The sequence below is a fragment of the Rhipicephalus microplus genome, chromosome X (assembly GCF_043290135.1).
Source record: "Rhipicephalus microplus isolate Deutch F79 chromosome X, USDA_Rmic, whole genome shotgun sequence".
NCBI lineage: Eukaryota > Metazoa > Arthropoda > Arachnida > Ixodida > Ixodidae > Rhipicephalus > Rhipicephalus microplus.
Genome location: NC_134710.1, coordinates 406,465,657 through 406,483,423, shown reverse-complemented (window position 1 = coordinate 406,483,423; position 17,767 = coordinate 406,465,657). Strand labels below are relative to the sequence as shown.

The window sequence follows — 17,767 nt, the reverse complement described above, 5'->3', positions numbered from 1 at the left end:
TCATTCTCGCTCATTTTGATGATGATGCTGACACGGAGATTCATACTGACGCTAGTAACATTGGTCTTGGTGCAGTGCTCATTCAGCATCAAGATGACATTGAAAGAGTGATAGCCTACACCAGCCGCTCTCTATCCCGTGCCGAGGCGAATTATTCCACTACGGAGAAAGAGTGCCTCCCAGTCGTGTGGGCAATCGCCAAGTTTCACCCGTACCTTTATGGTTATCCCTTCAAAATAGTGACGGACCACCATGCCCTCTGTCGGTTGGCAAGTCTGCATGACCCTTCAGGACGACTAGCACTGTGCAGCTTGCGGCTGCAGGAATTTGACGTCGCCATCGTCCATAAGTCCGGCCATAAGCATGAAGATCCTAACACACTGTCATGTGGACCCCGTCATGTCGTCAGTCAGAAAGCAGAGGACGACAAAGGTTTTCTGACCACCATCAGCTCATCAGACTTGAGCAAACGGCAGCGAAATGACACAGAGATTCATCCAATCATCGATCACTTAAAGGGCCAGGACGCAATCTTACCACGTCATTTATCCCGCTCATTTATGTCGTTCTGCTTGCGAGACAGTGTGCTGTACAAGAAGAATGCTTGTTTGAACGACTGTGCTTACCTCCTGGTGGTTCCTCGAGACATGAGAGACGGCTTCCGTTTTGCTTGCCATGATGAACTCACATCCGGTCATCTGGGCTATTCACATACACTTGCCAGAGTGAGCGAGAGATACTTTTGGCCCACTCTTTCGGCAAGCATCAAGAAGTAAGTCAAGGGCTGTTGGGAATAACAGTACCGAAAGCAACCATCTGTTAAGCCAACTGGTATGCTTCAGCCCATTGAAGCACCTTGCACACCGTTCAACCAAGTTGGCATGGACATTCTCGGGCCATTTCCCGTCTGCGGACAGCAACGAATGGGTGATCGTCGTGACCAACTATTTGACACGCAACGCTGAGACGCAAGTGATCCCACGAGCCACGACTTCTGAGGTAGCACAATTTTTTATGCGCCACATCTTGTTACGACATAGTGCTCCTTCCAGTATAGTAACAGACAGAGGGACGGCATTCACAGTGCAGCTTATGAACAAAGTTTTCAAACTAAGCAACACCAGACACCGAAGGAAAACTGTGTACCACCTGCAAACCAACGAACTTACCGAGCGACTGAATAAGACTCTCGCAGACGTGACACGTTGTACATCAACGTACAGCACAAAACAAGGGACCGGATCTTATCATTCGTGACCTTTGCCTACAATACTGCAACCAATTGGAATTCCATCTCTTCAGCTGTGGTGGAATGCCCGTCGCTATCATCCTATCTACAGGCCCTTTAGTCCATGGGACATAGCTCTGACATAGTTTTACATGAACCCTGACGCCTTTTTTTTCTTCCATATGTTTAATGTTTACATATTCATGTTTTCACTAGTTATTTAAATATCTTGCTGCTGCGCTTGTATGAACTCATTGTACTCTTCTTCTTCTGCTGTTATTATCGCCACAATGCCTCATATGTGTTTATTGTAACCCTTTTTTTGTACTCATTGTACCCACTCCTGCCTAAGATTTGAAGATCAGACCGGCAGTACTGTAATAAATAAATAAATAAATAATACTGCTGTGCAAGAGACCATGCGATTCATGCCATTTCAGCTTCTCTACGGCCACAAAGTGTGGACCATGCTGGACTCTATGCTACTGTGTCGACGACGACGAGTTGGCAACTGACGTCGAAGAATTCGCAGAGCGTGCTGAAGAATCCTGGCAGCTTGTGCGACTGCACATCGGCCAGCAACAGCAGGCAGACGCACGGTACTACAACACCCGCTACAGAGAAATGTTCTACAACCCCAGAGACCAAGTTTGGGTGTGGACGCCCGTCTGCCACCATGGCCTCAGTGGAAAGTTACTGAGCCGGTACTTTGGCCTATATAAAGTATTACGTCACGTCAGTGACATGAACAGCGAAGTGGTTCTGGACTCAACACCGCAGGCACGGAGCAGGACACGACCGAGGCTGGACGTCGTTAATATGTTGTGCATGAAATACTTCATTACGCGTTGTTCGTAACTCTTTCTTTACCGTTCACCACTCTTTGTGCTTTTTATTCATTTTTTTAACTTGCTTCTTTGATTGACTTTTCCTATATTTGCACACTCTGTAGTTTCTACTTTTACATTATTCAAATTTTCTTTCTTTTTTTTTTCACTTACCTATGTTGTAGCATCGGGTGGTACTATGTACTTTTGTTTCCCTCTTTTGGTACTTTTTTTTTCTTTTCGAAAGGGGGCATAATACCACCCGCACGTAGTAGGTCGGCAGCAAGATCGGCTCTTAACCTGGAGGAAAAAAGAAGATTGCGTATTTATTCTCTGCTCGAGATCCAGCCATGACAGATGCATTGTGCAGGAGCTAGCTACTCAGTGGTTTAATAAACCCCCCATTGCTTCTGAATCATCGTTATAATATGCAGGCCTCCAAATGAATAATTTTGTTGAAGCGCACTAAAAAACAAACAGACAGAAAAGGCTGACAAGGACAGCGCTTCTGTCCGTCTGTTTTTTAGTGCGCTCCAACAAAATTTTTAATTATGAATATAATCCAACTGGCCCAACTTTCCATCTTCCTCCAAATAGATGTCACTGTGCCTAAGATGGCTATTTTGAGATCTCTGCAAGTGTTAGATGTCAGGCTGGAAACTTATGGTATCACCCATACATATATTTTTTATTGGTTGCTTCGAGAGAGGCAGGCAGTATGCATGAGATGCAAAATGACGATGCCTTGAATCAAACAGTGTCAAAGATGAGACCAGTGAAAGAAAGACATAAACAATATCGAAACAAGAAAGAAGTTCAGGAGAACATAAAGGCCTGAAAATTTGCACAAAATCTTCAAAATGCTAACAACACCTCCTATTCAAGGGTTTTTTCATCTGTTGACAACATTTCTAACTGAGGAAATGTTTGCTCATCACGAATGTGCAGGTGTGATAATTAAAGCTGTTGCGAGTCAGTACTATGCTCTTTGTACTATTGTGACAAATGAACGCTTGCCATGAGTCAGCATTTTCATCGGTGTCTTTTTTCCACTGGTCTCAATCTTTTTGAAGTATGTCGCTCCAACCCTCCCAAGCTTGCTCTTTAGTGAGTGCACTTGTTAGTAGCAGGTTTTGTGCTCAATTTGGGTTTTCGATTTATGTCAGGAGTGCTTTTGCTGGACAAAGTATGGCCTGGCAAACAACAGCTGAGTACTGTCAGATGTGAGCACATAATTTTCGCAGCCATTTAGCCTTTAGCAGCTACCTACATAACCATCGATTTTTAAAGAGAGAGTAATCTAGAACCCAAAAATTTGTTTATGGAGACGTTCATGTTGGAAATCTGAAGAACATCTGTAGAAGCACTACTACCAGATACCCACTTAGGATTTATGATAGACACATGAGGAATACCCCTCAATAGATGGCTGTGTAAGTGTGTAAGCTCAAATAATATAAATTTAGCCTAGTAATGTTGTCTTTTACAAATAAATCAAGTTGATTAGGTCTTGATAATGATAGAAAAAAATTACAGCAAACATCCTGAATTGGAAAAACATTTTGCTGTCTGGGTTGATCAATCATGTGCATTATATGCCTCCATGCAAATGAAAAAAAAATTTATAATAACACATGGTCCTTTGGCTTTTGAATGCTGGCAACAGCATGCCATTTTATCTAAGTTTAGTTGGCATGTAAATTCAGCCAGGCGAGGTTGGGTGTACTGTTGGAAAGTATGTTTAAGCAAAGCACACTACTAAGTAAAGCTTTTTTCTAACTGTCTCAAGAATAGATGAACACTATATGCCATGAAATTCCGGTAGCAAAATAGATCAGGGTAATGGTAGCTATTTTCCAGAAACAAAGTATTTATAATTAGGACACCTGCAATACATATTGAATGACCACCTCTGGGCTTCCATAGATATGTCTGCTGGAATGTGAAATAAAAGATATTACTGACATGTCTGGGACATGCATTGGGAAGTCAAAGACATCAAGAATATCCAAACTGTTTTCAGTGCCATGCGGGGACAGAAGCATTATTACTACAGATTTGGTGGTGGAAAATTTTGTGATGAATAAGCACAAGTTTTAATGTTTGCGATCGATATCTGCTCACTTTGCCTCTAAAAAAAGCTGGGCTCTTACAGTTGAATCCTAGTGCCCAATTCTCATCTTTCGAAGTTCTGTGATTGAGGCATGTTAAGCTCTGTATCGCAGTATTACAAACAATGTTTGGACAATTTCTTGCAGCAGTTCACTCGTAGTTTCTTTGCAAAGGGGCAGTGAGCGAGATGATCATGCACTGAGGACCAATGCACGGCTTTTGAGAAGTTTTCTCAGTATTGCTTTTTTGGGTCTACGTCATCCAATAAAACACTTGGCATTATTGTTTGCCTCATTCATCCCAGATTTTATTTGCCCACAGGCCAATACAGTCACCCCTGTTTTAATGACTGACTAGGTGTAATGCGATGAATGAATGAATAAACTTTATTTAAACACTGAACCTACCAACAAGCAATCAAGTATACACTCAGAATGATCTGATCTTGTTGCAAAATGTTGGTAAAAAGAAAACAGCAGCAAGTGCAAAATTGTCTTTTAAAGTTAGAATAAGTAAACAGGTAGTTGTAGTGGGACTGATTAGATTCTTCTGTTTTGCAGATTGAGCGGGCACTTCGGCCTCTCCTTAGACTTCGATGGCAACCCCGGACAAGGCAGCGACGCCAGCAGCAGTCTGCGACTTTCAAATTACCACAGGATATTGGCTTCGCTGGATACTCCCTTCTTGTAAGCGTGCAAAATTCACAAGCAAGTTTCATGCTGCCGATCTTTTTTACATACAGTGGGAAAATATCCCCATATAATATAGTCTGTTGTGGCACAATAAAATTTGGCAGCAGTTGATATTGCTACTAGCAGGTTACTGTATCTTTTAATCTTGCTATCGGGCTCTATGTATAGATAGTGTCAAATAGCCATCACTAACTGTAACATCACGAAGCATAAGCATACAATGCAAAATTATATTAACACTGAGTGTATTGCCACAAGGTTATTGATGTTGTCTGGAAAACTGCTTAAAATGTTTTTTGCCTGAAAGGTCATGTTATCGGTGAAATTTCTAAATTAGCTATGAACATTATTACAGTAATAATATTATTGCCAGAAAAATTATTTTAAGTTGTTTTGTTACATAAGCTTCATTACATAGTATATGCAGAATAAATGTGTGTGTTTCAGTGTGAAATTAATGTCTGTGTGGCAGAAGTTTAATTACTCATCTAAAACTCGTTTTAAAAATGTATGAACACAAAAAACTTGTTATTCAACTTGTATTTTGTGAAAAGTATGCACTACATGACTGAAAGGTTTGGATGGGGCATTAGCAGTGGTCCTCTGGTACAAAATGCTACTGTGTGGTGGTCCATGGTATTGAATTTTATCTTTGATTGTCATTGGTGGCGATAAAACCACGGGGTCACAGTTGATGTGTTATGTGACTAAATAGTGGCGGCCTTCAAGGCAGCACATGTGTATGCAAGTTGCAGCTTTGCATTTCTGGTACTTATAACCAGCCTTGCATGATGTTTCAATAAAACTTGTAGCTGGGCGAGTTGGTTCATAATACTGGGTAAACTGGACAAGTTACCCAGTTTACCCAGTATTATGAACCAACTCGCCCAGCTACAAGTTTTATTGAACCACATTTCTACTACAACGGGCCCTTTCTTCAATGTTTCGTCCGTTCCTTCGTCGTCAACCTTCAATCTCTTGGTGAGCCACATTGTCACAACTACCTGCCGTTCAAGATATCTTTCGTTCTGTTTAAGGAAAGGCCTGGTACCGGCAGAAGTTTTGGGGCTGTTCGGTTTTGCGTTACCGACGCCAGGTCATGCCAATCGCGTGTGTCGTCTTATCCGCTCTGAACTTTGGAGGCAAACTCGGCTTCTCCAGGATTATCTGCGTGTCTTATGCTATGCTAGTGACCCGCCCTGGAAGGCAGAAGTGGAGTTGCGTTCCCTGAGGGCGTACACTGCTCGCATGGTTGAGTTTTGGTGGGCCTCCTACCTGAGTAGTGTGCTTCACGTTATCCGAAAGAAAGCCGACAAACGAAGAGGTGAGTCACCTGTTCTCGTCTTAGGAGATGATGTGGAAATCCCGGAACACGTGGAACGCATCCTCAAGAAGGGTCCCAAGTTTAGCTATGAACCAGTTGTGCCGCCTCAAGAATTGCTTGCTTTTAACAGACGTGTTGCAACCAGAGCACCTCAAGATCAGTATGTGCGTTGTTTGCTTGAGGGCGTCGACGCATTGTCAAGGACTGTGCATAAGGCAAACTGCCATCAGCGGCGGGATCCCACAGAACAGGTGGTGAAGTATTTCAGAGAAAATGATCTTTGCCTTCTTCAAGCGGATAAAGAGGGCGGTTTTGTTGTTCTAGGATCTGGTTCGTATGCTGAGAAGGCTATGAAGGCAATTTCTAAGAACTTTGTTTCTGTTAAAAGCAGTACTGTTCGTGTTAAAACTAAAGCAGTTAACATGTGCAAGGACTTTGAACTCGTTCGGTTGGCAAGAGATATTAGCACAAGCAAAGGTAATGCACTCAAAGTTTTCTTCACTGCAAAGACGCACAAGCCTGGAGTTCCTTTGCGAACGATAGTTAATGAGCAGGGTTCATGGCAGCATTCAGTTAGCCAGTTCTTGCTCAAAGAACTGAATGGGCTGAAAGTTGTGGATCCTTTCGCTACAAAGAGTTCAGAGGATGTTGTGCGGTTTCTGCAGGTCGAGAATTGTACGGACTTTATGTTTTCTGTGGATGTAGAGGATCTATTTTATTCCGTTCCTCATGCGCAGTTGTTCGCGTCTGTTCGTGCCTGCATTGATTCGAATGGAGTCATAGCTTTTCAAAATGCTTCCGGCTTATCGGTCGAGAATTTCATGTCGTTACTAGAATTTTATCTTCGTTCTACCTTTGTTTCATTTAAAGATGGTTTTTATCTGCAGCGAGAAGGTATTTGTATTGGATCGTGCGTGGCGCCTGTTTTATGCAACATTTTCTTGGCGGATGTTGATCGGGGTTTAGTTAGCATTCTTGATAATAGATGCGTTGTTAAAGTTTTTAGGTATGTGGACGATTTTTTAATTCTTTTAAAGAGACCCCATTTTACTTCTTTGGACAACTCTGTTGACGCTATTCTTAATGCATTTAAACTGTGCGGTAAGGGCTTGACCTTCACCTATGAATTTCCTACTGATAATTCGTTGCAGTTTTTAGATTTACGTCTCGTTTTATATGACCACCTATGTTGGCGTTATTGTCCCCGTGCGCAGAAGGCCCTTTTGTCCTATGATTCTGCGCATTCTAAACTTGTAAAAAGGGGGATTGCCAAACTGTGTCTACGGTCCGCTCTTGAGAAGTCATGCTCACATGCAATGCAAGAAAGCTTTAATGATCAGGTGCGGCGTTTAATTGCCGCTGGGTATCCTTGCACGGTAGTCTCGGCAGTCGCTGAAGTGCTTCTGCGTGATGCCAAAGCAGTCCGTTCCAGCGGGAACCCTGGCCTGCGTCGCAGGTGGCGTCCGGAGGTGATGCCTTATATGCATCGCATTTCCCACAACCTCAAAAAGATAGCGAGTAGACACGGTGTGCCGATCGTGTTCTCCGCCCCACGTAAGTTGGCTGGACTTTGTCCCAGAATCTTCCCTGGCGAGAAGAGATCCGGTGGTTGCGGAAAGAAGCACGCGTTTGTGTATGTGAAATGTGCGACGGGCGTTGTCTACGAAATACCGCTGTCTTGTGGGAAATTTTACGTGGGTCATACGGGGCGTTGCGTGAACGACCGTGCAAGGGAACATGAGCTGTCACTTAAAAATAACGGGATCACGCATTTGCCCGCGCATTGCAAAGCTTGCACGTGCTCACCGATTTTCTCGGAGATTAGGATTTTGGGTCGGAGTGCTGATACCACAGCCCGGGAACTGATGGAAGCGTTTTATATTTCTGCTAGAGGCAATACCTGTGTTAGTGATACATCCATTTCGCTTTTTGATAGTGAGCGTCATTTTTTGCGTGGCCTGTTGTAAACTATTAGGTTCTGTCCTCGTGACCACTTGACTATGTTCTGTGCGACTGTAAATTGAAGGTTGACGAAGAATTAAATTTAGTTGAAAGTCTGCGCTTGTCCCTGTCTCTTCTCTGCTGTCGTTTGTCTGTTTTTTTGTGCGCACACCAGTTTACCCAGTGCATGATGTTTGTATTCCACACCATTTTCCTGAGCTGTTGTACTGTCACTACGTGGGAATAATTTGTTATGGTACAATATAAGAACTGAATGGCTGGCATTAGTGGCCACGCATATTTTGCAGTCTATATGCAATTGCGAAGGAGCCCCTGCGTCTTAATCAGTCTTGCAAGCTGACAGTCTTGAGAGTTGTCACTACACAAGTGACAACTGTATCCTCCAGGCTACAGTTGTCACTTGTGTAGTGTGTGCCATGTTGTGACTGGTGTGATATGACACAATGAACTGTTTAGTTACATGCTGTATCAAGGGTGTTTCAGGAAATGTGTCCACTGTAACTGAAAAATTACAGAAAGAAGGTATCTGTGTGCACCCTGCGGCATTTCTTTTGCTGTGGCAGAAGGCATCAACAGATGCAATCTACAGCACGTACATATATACCCCCTCCCCTTTCTGTAATTTTAGGGGCGAAGCTCCTTATAGTGGCACCCGTTCGTCTTTTGTAGCCGTTGGTAGTGTGTAACAAGTATAACATTTTGACTTCCAAGGTGGTGCCGATGAGAGATTTCTTCTGTGCGTTGTTGAACAATAAAAAATAGTGTTCAATGTACATGCCAATGGCTGCTAATGGGGAATGAGAGACAGGAGCATACGGCTTTTGGTTAACGTGCACGCTGCGATCCCTATTAGCAGCCATTGGCATGTACATTGAGCACTATCTGACAGGAAAAGGTTGCTGCGTTATACTCGCTGGGCGTAACCTCCTTGGTTTTAGAAAGGTTTAGTGAGCGTTGGGCCGCAGTGCCATGAATACAATGAACTAGTATATACCATCAACACGAGGTGGTTAAAGATGCGAAGTAGACCTGAAGCGCAAGCGGTAAGAAAGTGTGCGTGTGCCACCTCTCGTTTAGTCCTTGGAATGTCCACTGGATGGCGGTACTTCTATATGGCGAATATATGATGAAAAGATGCGAGATGGTGGTACTTGGAGTGTTGAATAGATGGACCAACAGACACACAGACAGATGCATGGATGGACACATGAACGGATGCAGGGGCGGATGCATGGATGAACGCAGGGACGGACGCACGAACAGACGCACGGATGGACACATGGATGGTCGCACAGACGGACGCATGGACGGACGTAAGCAAGAACGAATGGACAGACGAATGCTTCGCCCCACTCTCTATCATTCACTCCGTGGATATTCTGCCAATTTTTTTCAATAATAGTTGACACATTTCTTGAAACACCCTGTATAAAGAAGCTTGTGCAATCTAAAACAGTCCAAATAATACTTTGTAAGTGATTTAAAAGTTGTATAGACAGTGAAATCACTCACATAGTTCGTTCATACTATTTGACTTCTGATTGATTATGCATGGTTATTATGTAGTTAAAATTAAGTGGATAAAAATGTCACAATTTTGCTTTAAATACAAAGCACTTAATGTCAGTTGAATTAATGTCAGATAACAATGTGCAAGTTTGTTGTTATACGTAATAATAGTATAAATTGCAGCAAGTATTGGCTTGCTAATTAAATAACAAACATAGTGCCTTGCAAGCAAACACAAACAAATCTTATTCAATGACCATGAACACTCCATGTCACAGTGTTCGCATGATGAAGAGTAGCAGCAACAGGGAGCTAGGGAACACGTGAAATGCACATGAAGGCCCTAGCGACCCTTGCTCACCTTGGCCTTGCCACAAATGACCTCGGAGGTATGGCGTGTGGCTCACATATGCACTCAGCCATGTAACCTATACCAGTGAAAGGAAGTGCTGCTCTAATAGCTTGAATGTGTTCCAAAAGAGAAATGCTGCTACATATGCTCCAAATCGTGATTTTTATTAAAAACTTCTCTGAAATGGCTGTGTGAAAATCAATGAAAACAAGCTGCATATTATTCTTCTACTACAGTTTAACCCTTTGATAAGAGGCACTGGTATGACAGACAATTGAGCATAAGAGACACCACAAAGTGCCAACATCAGAATTGGGGTTCATCAGCGAATGAGAATGTGGTATTCTGGTTATAAGAAACATCTCATATAATACACTAAAATCTCTATGTGGTTTGTGTTGCTTATAAAGAAGTTCAACTGTATTTTAGCATGCAGCTAATCTACTAGAATCATACTCGTATAGAGACAATGGCACAAGTCCTGATATATTTGAACCTGACTGGCAGACTAAGTTGGTGAAGTGTGCATGAGTTCCCTTCAATGTCATAATAATTAACTGCTGCTGTGACACCCGTCATGGTAGCCTAGTGGTTATGGAGCTTGTCTGATTACCCAAAGGTCATGGGATCGAATCGCGGCTGAACATGCCACATTGACACGGAAGCAAAATGATAGAGTTCCCGTGTTTTTAGATTTGAGTGCTTATTAAAAAAAAAAAACAGGTGGTCACAATTTTCTGAGCCCTTCACTGGGGCATCTCCCATAATTATGTTGTGGTTTTAGAACATTAAATCCCAATGATCATTATTATTATTAACTGCTGCTGTGACAACTGTTATGTATGACTGATTACATTTACACTGCAATGCTCAGCTTTATTGGCTCTGTTCTTTTTTATGCCCCAAGAACTGATTTTTTATGTATGTGGGCCATTTATGCATTTTTATTTTTAATTTAAACTTGAGGTGCAGGCTATTTTGTTGAAATGTGAAAATGGCTAAGATTGCTTTGATCTTATACCATCGTACCGATTATCAACGGCTGCTTTATCAATTGTTGTATGTTACACGTATACTGTGGTGCTCAACTTTGCTAGTTTGATTGCATTTCCACGTCAAGTACTGGTACTTTGAAGAGAAGCTGAAGATGTTGTAGAATGTTTAAACCTTTACTGCATTAATTTAAAGATCTCTATGCTTTTCTACTTTCTTTCATAGCAATGAAAATATGCTGATATGCAGTTGAAATCACTTTTACCAACCTTTTTCTTACCATTTTACCCTTCGCGGTTCGAAACTTTTGTACGCACTTTCCAGCCATTTCGATCAGAAAATATTTCGCCTGTTTTGCGCACCACACACCAAACAAAATAAAAAAAAATTGTGTAATAAAAGCTAAAATAATGTTCATTTTTGCAGTTGACTTGGTCTCAAAGTTTTTTAACAATATTTTGGTAACGCGGGGAACCCAACTGCGGATCACTGCGACCTTTTTGCATTGTCAGGAGGAGCCAGATAGAGGATCGAAAATTGTTATTAAAAATATACCTGCAAGCCTATTTCAACTCATCTGAGGCTGTCTATTTCTTCTCATCAATGTGCAATAAATTCCTACCCAGTCCAGTCTAATACCCAATTTATAAAAACCACTATTTCAATAAGAGGCACGTAATCCTACCCTTATTATAGGAATTTGAATGTCTTTAAAGCAGTCGAAAAATGTTACGCAGTGCACCATTAACACTTTCATCTGGTTTGTGCAGGCCATCCCCGTCGCAACCTTTGCCCTGGGAACATGGCAGGTGAAAAGGCGGAAATGGAAGTTGCAGCTTATTGATGACCTTGCCAAGAAAACGACAATTCCTGCTGTAGACCTGCCTGAAGAGTACTCTGTTTTTTCCTATCTTAAGTGTTCCCAAGCTAACTGTCACTCAAACACATTCCTGATTTCTGAAGCAGGCTGAATCTGGTGAAGTGGAATGATACAAGAGTCCTATCACTCCTTTTCCAAACCCAACCATGTGAGTTAGAATAAATGTTTAGTACAGGGAAATCTCTTTAGAACGAACCCCACATTAATGAACTTTTAAAAAATTTCACACCGACTGCTAATAGTTTTAATGTAAAACTATGTCACAACTACGTTCTTCAGAGTACTGAATTTTTCAGAATAATGAGCGTTGTTTAGTTCCGCATTATATTAATATCGCTTCAGTACTACGAACTTATGTTCTGAAATCCGTTGCGACCACCAGAGCGGTACGCAAGCAGACGACAAAGCGAACACACGCCTTGCTTCTCAGAAGTGTGGCAGTTTGGGCTAGTTGGTATGACATCACGATAGTTATAGCGCATGAACAGAACGATGACAAAAAGCACTCGTGTCCTTCTTGTCTCTTTGTTGTCGTTCTGTTCTCGCGCTATAACTATCGGCTTCTCAAAAGACGCCTGACAGTGCGGAGAAAAAAAAAAATGAAAGGGTGACTTTCTTTTCTTTTTTCTTTATTGAAGTGCCAACGCTGCAGGTTTACAAGTGCAGAGGCGAGGGTAACATGGGTCAGCAAGGCAGAGGGCAGAGTGGGAGTCGCGGAGCAGGGAGCATAGGCGCAGAAAACCTGAGACAGCAAGGGAGCAGAAAACGACACGCGAGGAATTTTCTTTTTTAGCACTTTTTTTTTTCTTCGGAAGAAGCGATAACAGCCGCGACGCTTGGGATTTTTATTTTTTGTCACTTCTACATGTGCACTAAGACTAGGAGGCCTTGTTTGTCAGTCTTGTTCATCTCTTTTCGGTGATTGCTTATCGCGTCCGCAAAGCAAGTTGGCGTTCACGCTGTGGTGCTACTACAAATGAGTTCGTCTCTGCTTACGACAAAGAAGCAGAATCACTTTTCACTAAGCAAGAAAGTGGATATTTTTCGGCAACTGGAAGGCAAAAAGCGGGCTGTTGTGACCAAAAAACTGAATCGCACCAGAGGAATGTGGATGAGCTGGGGCCCTTCGCGCCCCAAAGTTTGTGCTGCATGCGTCAAAAAAAAATACTGACTTCTTCAAAATAAACATGCATTTTCTGTTGTTAACTTGTGCATTAGTTTTTTTCTCGTTAAAGACATGTTCAAGGACCCACCGTTGTAATGGTATGTCATTTTGGTCGGTGGAAAATAGGTATTTATGGTTAATTTTTGGGTTTTCACTATAACAACCTTTTAAAATAACGAATGAATTGCCACGGCCTTCTGAAGTTCGTTATACAGAGATTTCACTGTATATGGGTGGTTAGTCTCCTGTAGGCTGTACAGATTGATTGCTATAAAATATAAAGGACCTTAAACATGCTTAGGTATGAATTTGAAGCTCACAAAATGGCCAATGTGATGATATTTGGGTTTTGAACAGTTATCAGAGCAGCTCTGTCAAAAGAATGTGTTTGGTGAGCGAGTATTTATACCTAATGGCAGCAGAAGAAATCTGAGCCAAGTAATGTGAAGTGTGTGAATGAATGGTAAAATAATTTCTCCTAGCCAACCAGCTAGACAATCCCTGAAATATCTCAGTAGTAAATTTAAAGTTTTTTCGAGATTTGGTGCCAAGATTACAATGACAGGAGAGTGATGATGAATGTAGGTTGCGTTTATGAGGGATTTGTATATGGCAAAAGAGTAAGGCAGCACAAATAAGCTGACTTGTAACTTAACAGTCAGGTAGGGTGCATGGAGGGGAATTGGCATTGAAAAGCAGAAAGGTGATGTCATAGCAATATGTGACACTACATTAATATAACTTTACAATAATCTATTAGCATTGTGGCAGAATGTGTTAGAATAACCCTTTGAGACACAGTGTGTCCACATACTATTATATGGTTGCAACTTGTTTTTGTCAGTTTTTCTGATTAGCAACCAAGAAAGAGAAATATGCATCACGTGTAGGATGTATTGAACTTCATACATAGTCATTTTGTTTTCATGTGACCTCAGTGTGCTGTGTAGAATTGCACCCGATGACTTTGGTGAAGACACAACAATGTTCGATGTGTAGTTCGACATTCCACATTTTAGGAGCAAGGTAAAAAGTTCAACTTTTCTTCTCTCAAAGTGACAACAACCAAAAACAAGTTGCGCAGGTATTCTGAGGCTAATATGATTTTTTTCATGTAAAAGTAGAACATTACTGACTGCACAAGAAACAAATATTCAAAGTTGTTCACCAATTATGATTAATTGCTGAGAATTGCATGAAAGAGCATATTACCTCTATTAGTTGGTGGAACTAGAATATGGAATGCCTTGGAATAATTGTGTAAATTTGAGACATTGTGAAACATTTCAAGACAGTTCACCGTAGTATGTGCCTGAAGGGGTTAAAATGCTGGTCTGTGTAGAGGACGTCTTAGAAAGTACTTCAGCAGAGTTCAACCTGGATGCTCTATGTTTTTTTTGTGTGTGTTTGTATGTCTAAAAATGCTAGCACAGCTTTCATGTCTTTTGTGTTTTTCTTTTTGCATTTCCTTTGTAAAACTGGTACAGTGTAAACGTGAGACAACGTAAACAAAAAAGTTTTTCGTTCTTATTTTTTCTTTGTGTCTTGCATGCTTGCCAGATGTATAGCTAAAATTTTTATCTAATTTCTGGACACATGGTGTGCTATTACAAATATATATATATATATATATATATATATATATATATATATATATATATATATATATATATATATATATATATATATATATATATATATATACATATATATATATATGTATATAATCTCTATAAAAATCTAGAGTTGTTCTCTATTACTAGGATAATATAATGCTAGTATTTGGCAACATTACTTGAAAGTCATCTTTAATCCATGCATGTTGAGATGAGCAGCTTATGCAATGTCACAAGAGAGTCGACTGAAACTACCAGTGATTTGCAGTAAATTCCATGGGAATATTTGGCTTCTCTTCTCACGCATGTGCACACACATTCACAGTAACAAACTTTGTTCTTCATGTTGTATAGTGCAAAGAGGACATTCACAAAAATAAGAAAAGACAGTACACAAGGCACTTTGTGTATCATCTTGTTCTTCCTTTGCGATTGTTTTCCTTGTAGTGTACGACCAGAAGACACTGAAAGAACTAGCCAAAATTTAACACTATTTTTCGCTTGGCCACAAATAATGCTATCAGTCTGAGGCCAAAAAATTTCAACAGAATGAATATTTAATGCCCATAATTGGATGCCATATGAGGAATAATTTCTGGCTGTTAATATGTGTACTTTGCAAGTGACATATGACTTGGTTATTAAAGGTCGACTTTGGTCTTTTTATATATTTTTAGTAAAACTATGTTTATTTCTCATAAGTGGTGAAACAAAAGCTGCATTCAGAGTATAATGCATGTGGTTTTACAGTATTTGGTCTTCATATATGGATTTATTGTTCTGGAACTGCACAAAAGCAATTTCATGGTACCAGTAACACACTTCTAACATTTATTGTGCTGATTGAGCCGTTCATTAGCAGTAAGCCCTGTTATCTTCAATGTGCTTGAATTGGTTGCCTTTCAGGCATAACAGTAATTCTAGGCAACTTGAAGCTCATAATTTTGCTTTGTGCAATGCAGTCTGAGAGAGCTGAACAAAATGGAATACCAACAGGTGAAGGTTATGGGCACCTTTGACCACGAACGGGAGATGTACGTGGGGCCGCGGTCATGCATCAAGCGAGAAGATTCCGAAGGTGGCACACAGAAAAATAGAGATGGCATCATCTCTGCGCCAGGACAGACAGGATACCTGGTCATCACACCTTTCAAGCCTAAGGACCGAGAGTGAGTGATGGTGCTATATTTAAGCTTGTAACCTGTAGCAGCGTAATCGAATTTGCCAACTCATCAACAAGTATTAGTGCATTTTGTGCACAACTTGGTTCTGCGGAGACACATAAGGCTTAGAGTACTGTGTATTATGCTGCATTCCTTCATTTATCCTCTTGCGGGTTTATTCCTATTGAACTATTTAAAGTACATTTGTCACGAGCTGTGAGCACGTACTTGTTGTCATGCTATCATAGCCAAGACAGTTTGCTGAGTGTCATGAGTGGATGAAAACTATGCCTGTCCATTATATAATACTCGTTTGTTATTATATTATTCTGTTGCAAACTTTGCATGCCAAGTAGTGGATGATCCCAGCATGCAGTGCATGAACAACAGTGCACAGTAGTTAGCAATAGGCTTGTGCAAATAGTGAATTGTAGGTTCGAAGTGAACTCATAAAGTAAATAGTGATTTTGGTGGGAGAATATTGAGTTGAATTCAAATAGTATATGTATCGTGCATTATAAAAAAAAATGGGTATACTTTTTGACCTAACTAAATTGCACAATATTTTTTTAATTGGAACAAGACCTGTGCAAATGACGTTTTTCTTGCTTCACAGGAAGTGGAGACAACTTTGAATAGTAGCAGGATGGGACTTTCGGTAGAATGCAAATGATGACCTGTAAAATGTTTTACATTCTAAGATTGCTATTCTTTGAGTATATAAATTGCTATAACAAGCTTTTAGACTTCCAAAGCCTAAAAGACAAGATTTTACTCTTGATGACTTTATATGAAACCATGATGACGCTACAATGTACTGCTGGTACAGATGTAACATTGTAAAACTACATTAATCTATCCAACGCACCATGCAGCTCTAGTGTCGTTCCTTATTAGCAGTGTCAGCACTCCTGCTTATCATGCTCCTTGGAAAAAGGCAACAGCCAGTGATAAATGTGTGCATTGAACTGTGTGAAGGTAAAACATAAGCTTCACGCTGGAATGTCATTTGTTACTAAAGTATTTGCCTAAGACGAGTCTGAATTGCTGGAAATGAGTCTGAACCAGCAGTAGTGTTTCGGATAAGTGTGAGAAAAATGAAGACAAATGGGAACTTGTCAATGAGGTTTTTTTATATTTTCTACACTCGCTTTTGTTTTTCTTTCTTTTAACTACACTGCCTAATTAGTACCATAAAACTATTTTAAGAAAATAATTTGCATTTTATCTGTTTAAAAGGATTATGACATGGTCACCCGACAATTGAGGGTTTTTGGCGAAAAACGAAGGTAGAGGGTAAAATATGCTTGTAAACGTGGGAAAACTGGACTGTAAGAGATTATTTCTGTCCAAAATAAGCCGTAGAAGTCATCGGCTACAAACTCCACTTACCGCCAGCGACCGCCATTTTGTCATGGTGTGCGTGATGTCACGAGCCAAAAGAGCAGTGTCGTCATCTGCTACCAAACAGCGCCTTCCGCATTTCGTCAGTGTTGCAAGTGTTGCTTGCTGCATCCTCCGCACGTTTCAGTGGGTTGCAAGTGTTGCGATGTATTACTGGTACCATCACCATATGCAGCGATGACGTCATGTACTTTGCGCATTTTGACTTCGACTCCATCGCCTTCAGCTCAAGCGACGAAGAAAGCATAGAATACGGTGTAAACCAAGATGCCAACAACCTCGACATTGTGGTAGACGTTGCAGATGGCTTTCCACAATGATAAGTAGCTTTATTTCAAGCGCGTCAAGTTGCAAAGCAAGCTTAGTATAAGGAGGCCCGTTGACACTGCATTCGCGAGCACGTATTACTTAGCATCGTGAAATTAGCAAACCGTGCAGATTTTTGCTGGCTAGCATTCGTGCATGCATGACTTTCGCGGCTAAACATAATAAATAAGTGGACGTAGCAATGCTGCATGTTGGGACCATTGTTTTTCTTGT

The 17,767-nt window shown here is 41.0% G+C and overlaps 1 protein-coding gene across 3 annotated transcripts in view; it reads left to right on the top strand.

Moving 5' to 3' along the window:
- Surf1 (surfeit locus protein 1) overlaps window positions 1-17,767 on the top strand; it is a 54,922-nt gene that overhangs the window by 6,950 nt on the left and 30,205 nt on the right. For all 3 annotated transcript variants that reach the window (XM_037413246.2, XM_075880245.1, XM_075880246.1), the window contains exons 2-4: window positions 4,728-4,853; window positions 11,770-11,891; window positions 15,623-15,829. In XM_037413246.2, coding sequence (XP_037269143.1) covers window positions 4,728-4,853; window positions 11,770-11,891; window positions 15,623-15,829 — 455 coding nt within the window. The remainder of the gene's footprint in view (window positions 1-4,727; window positions 4,854-11,769; window positions 11,892-15,622; window positions 15,830-17,767) is intronic.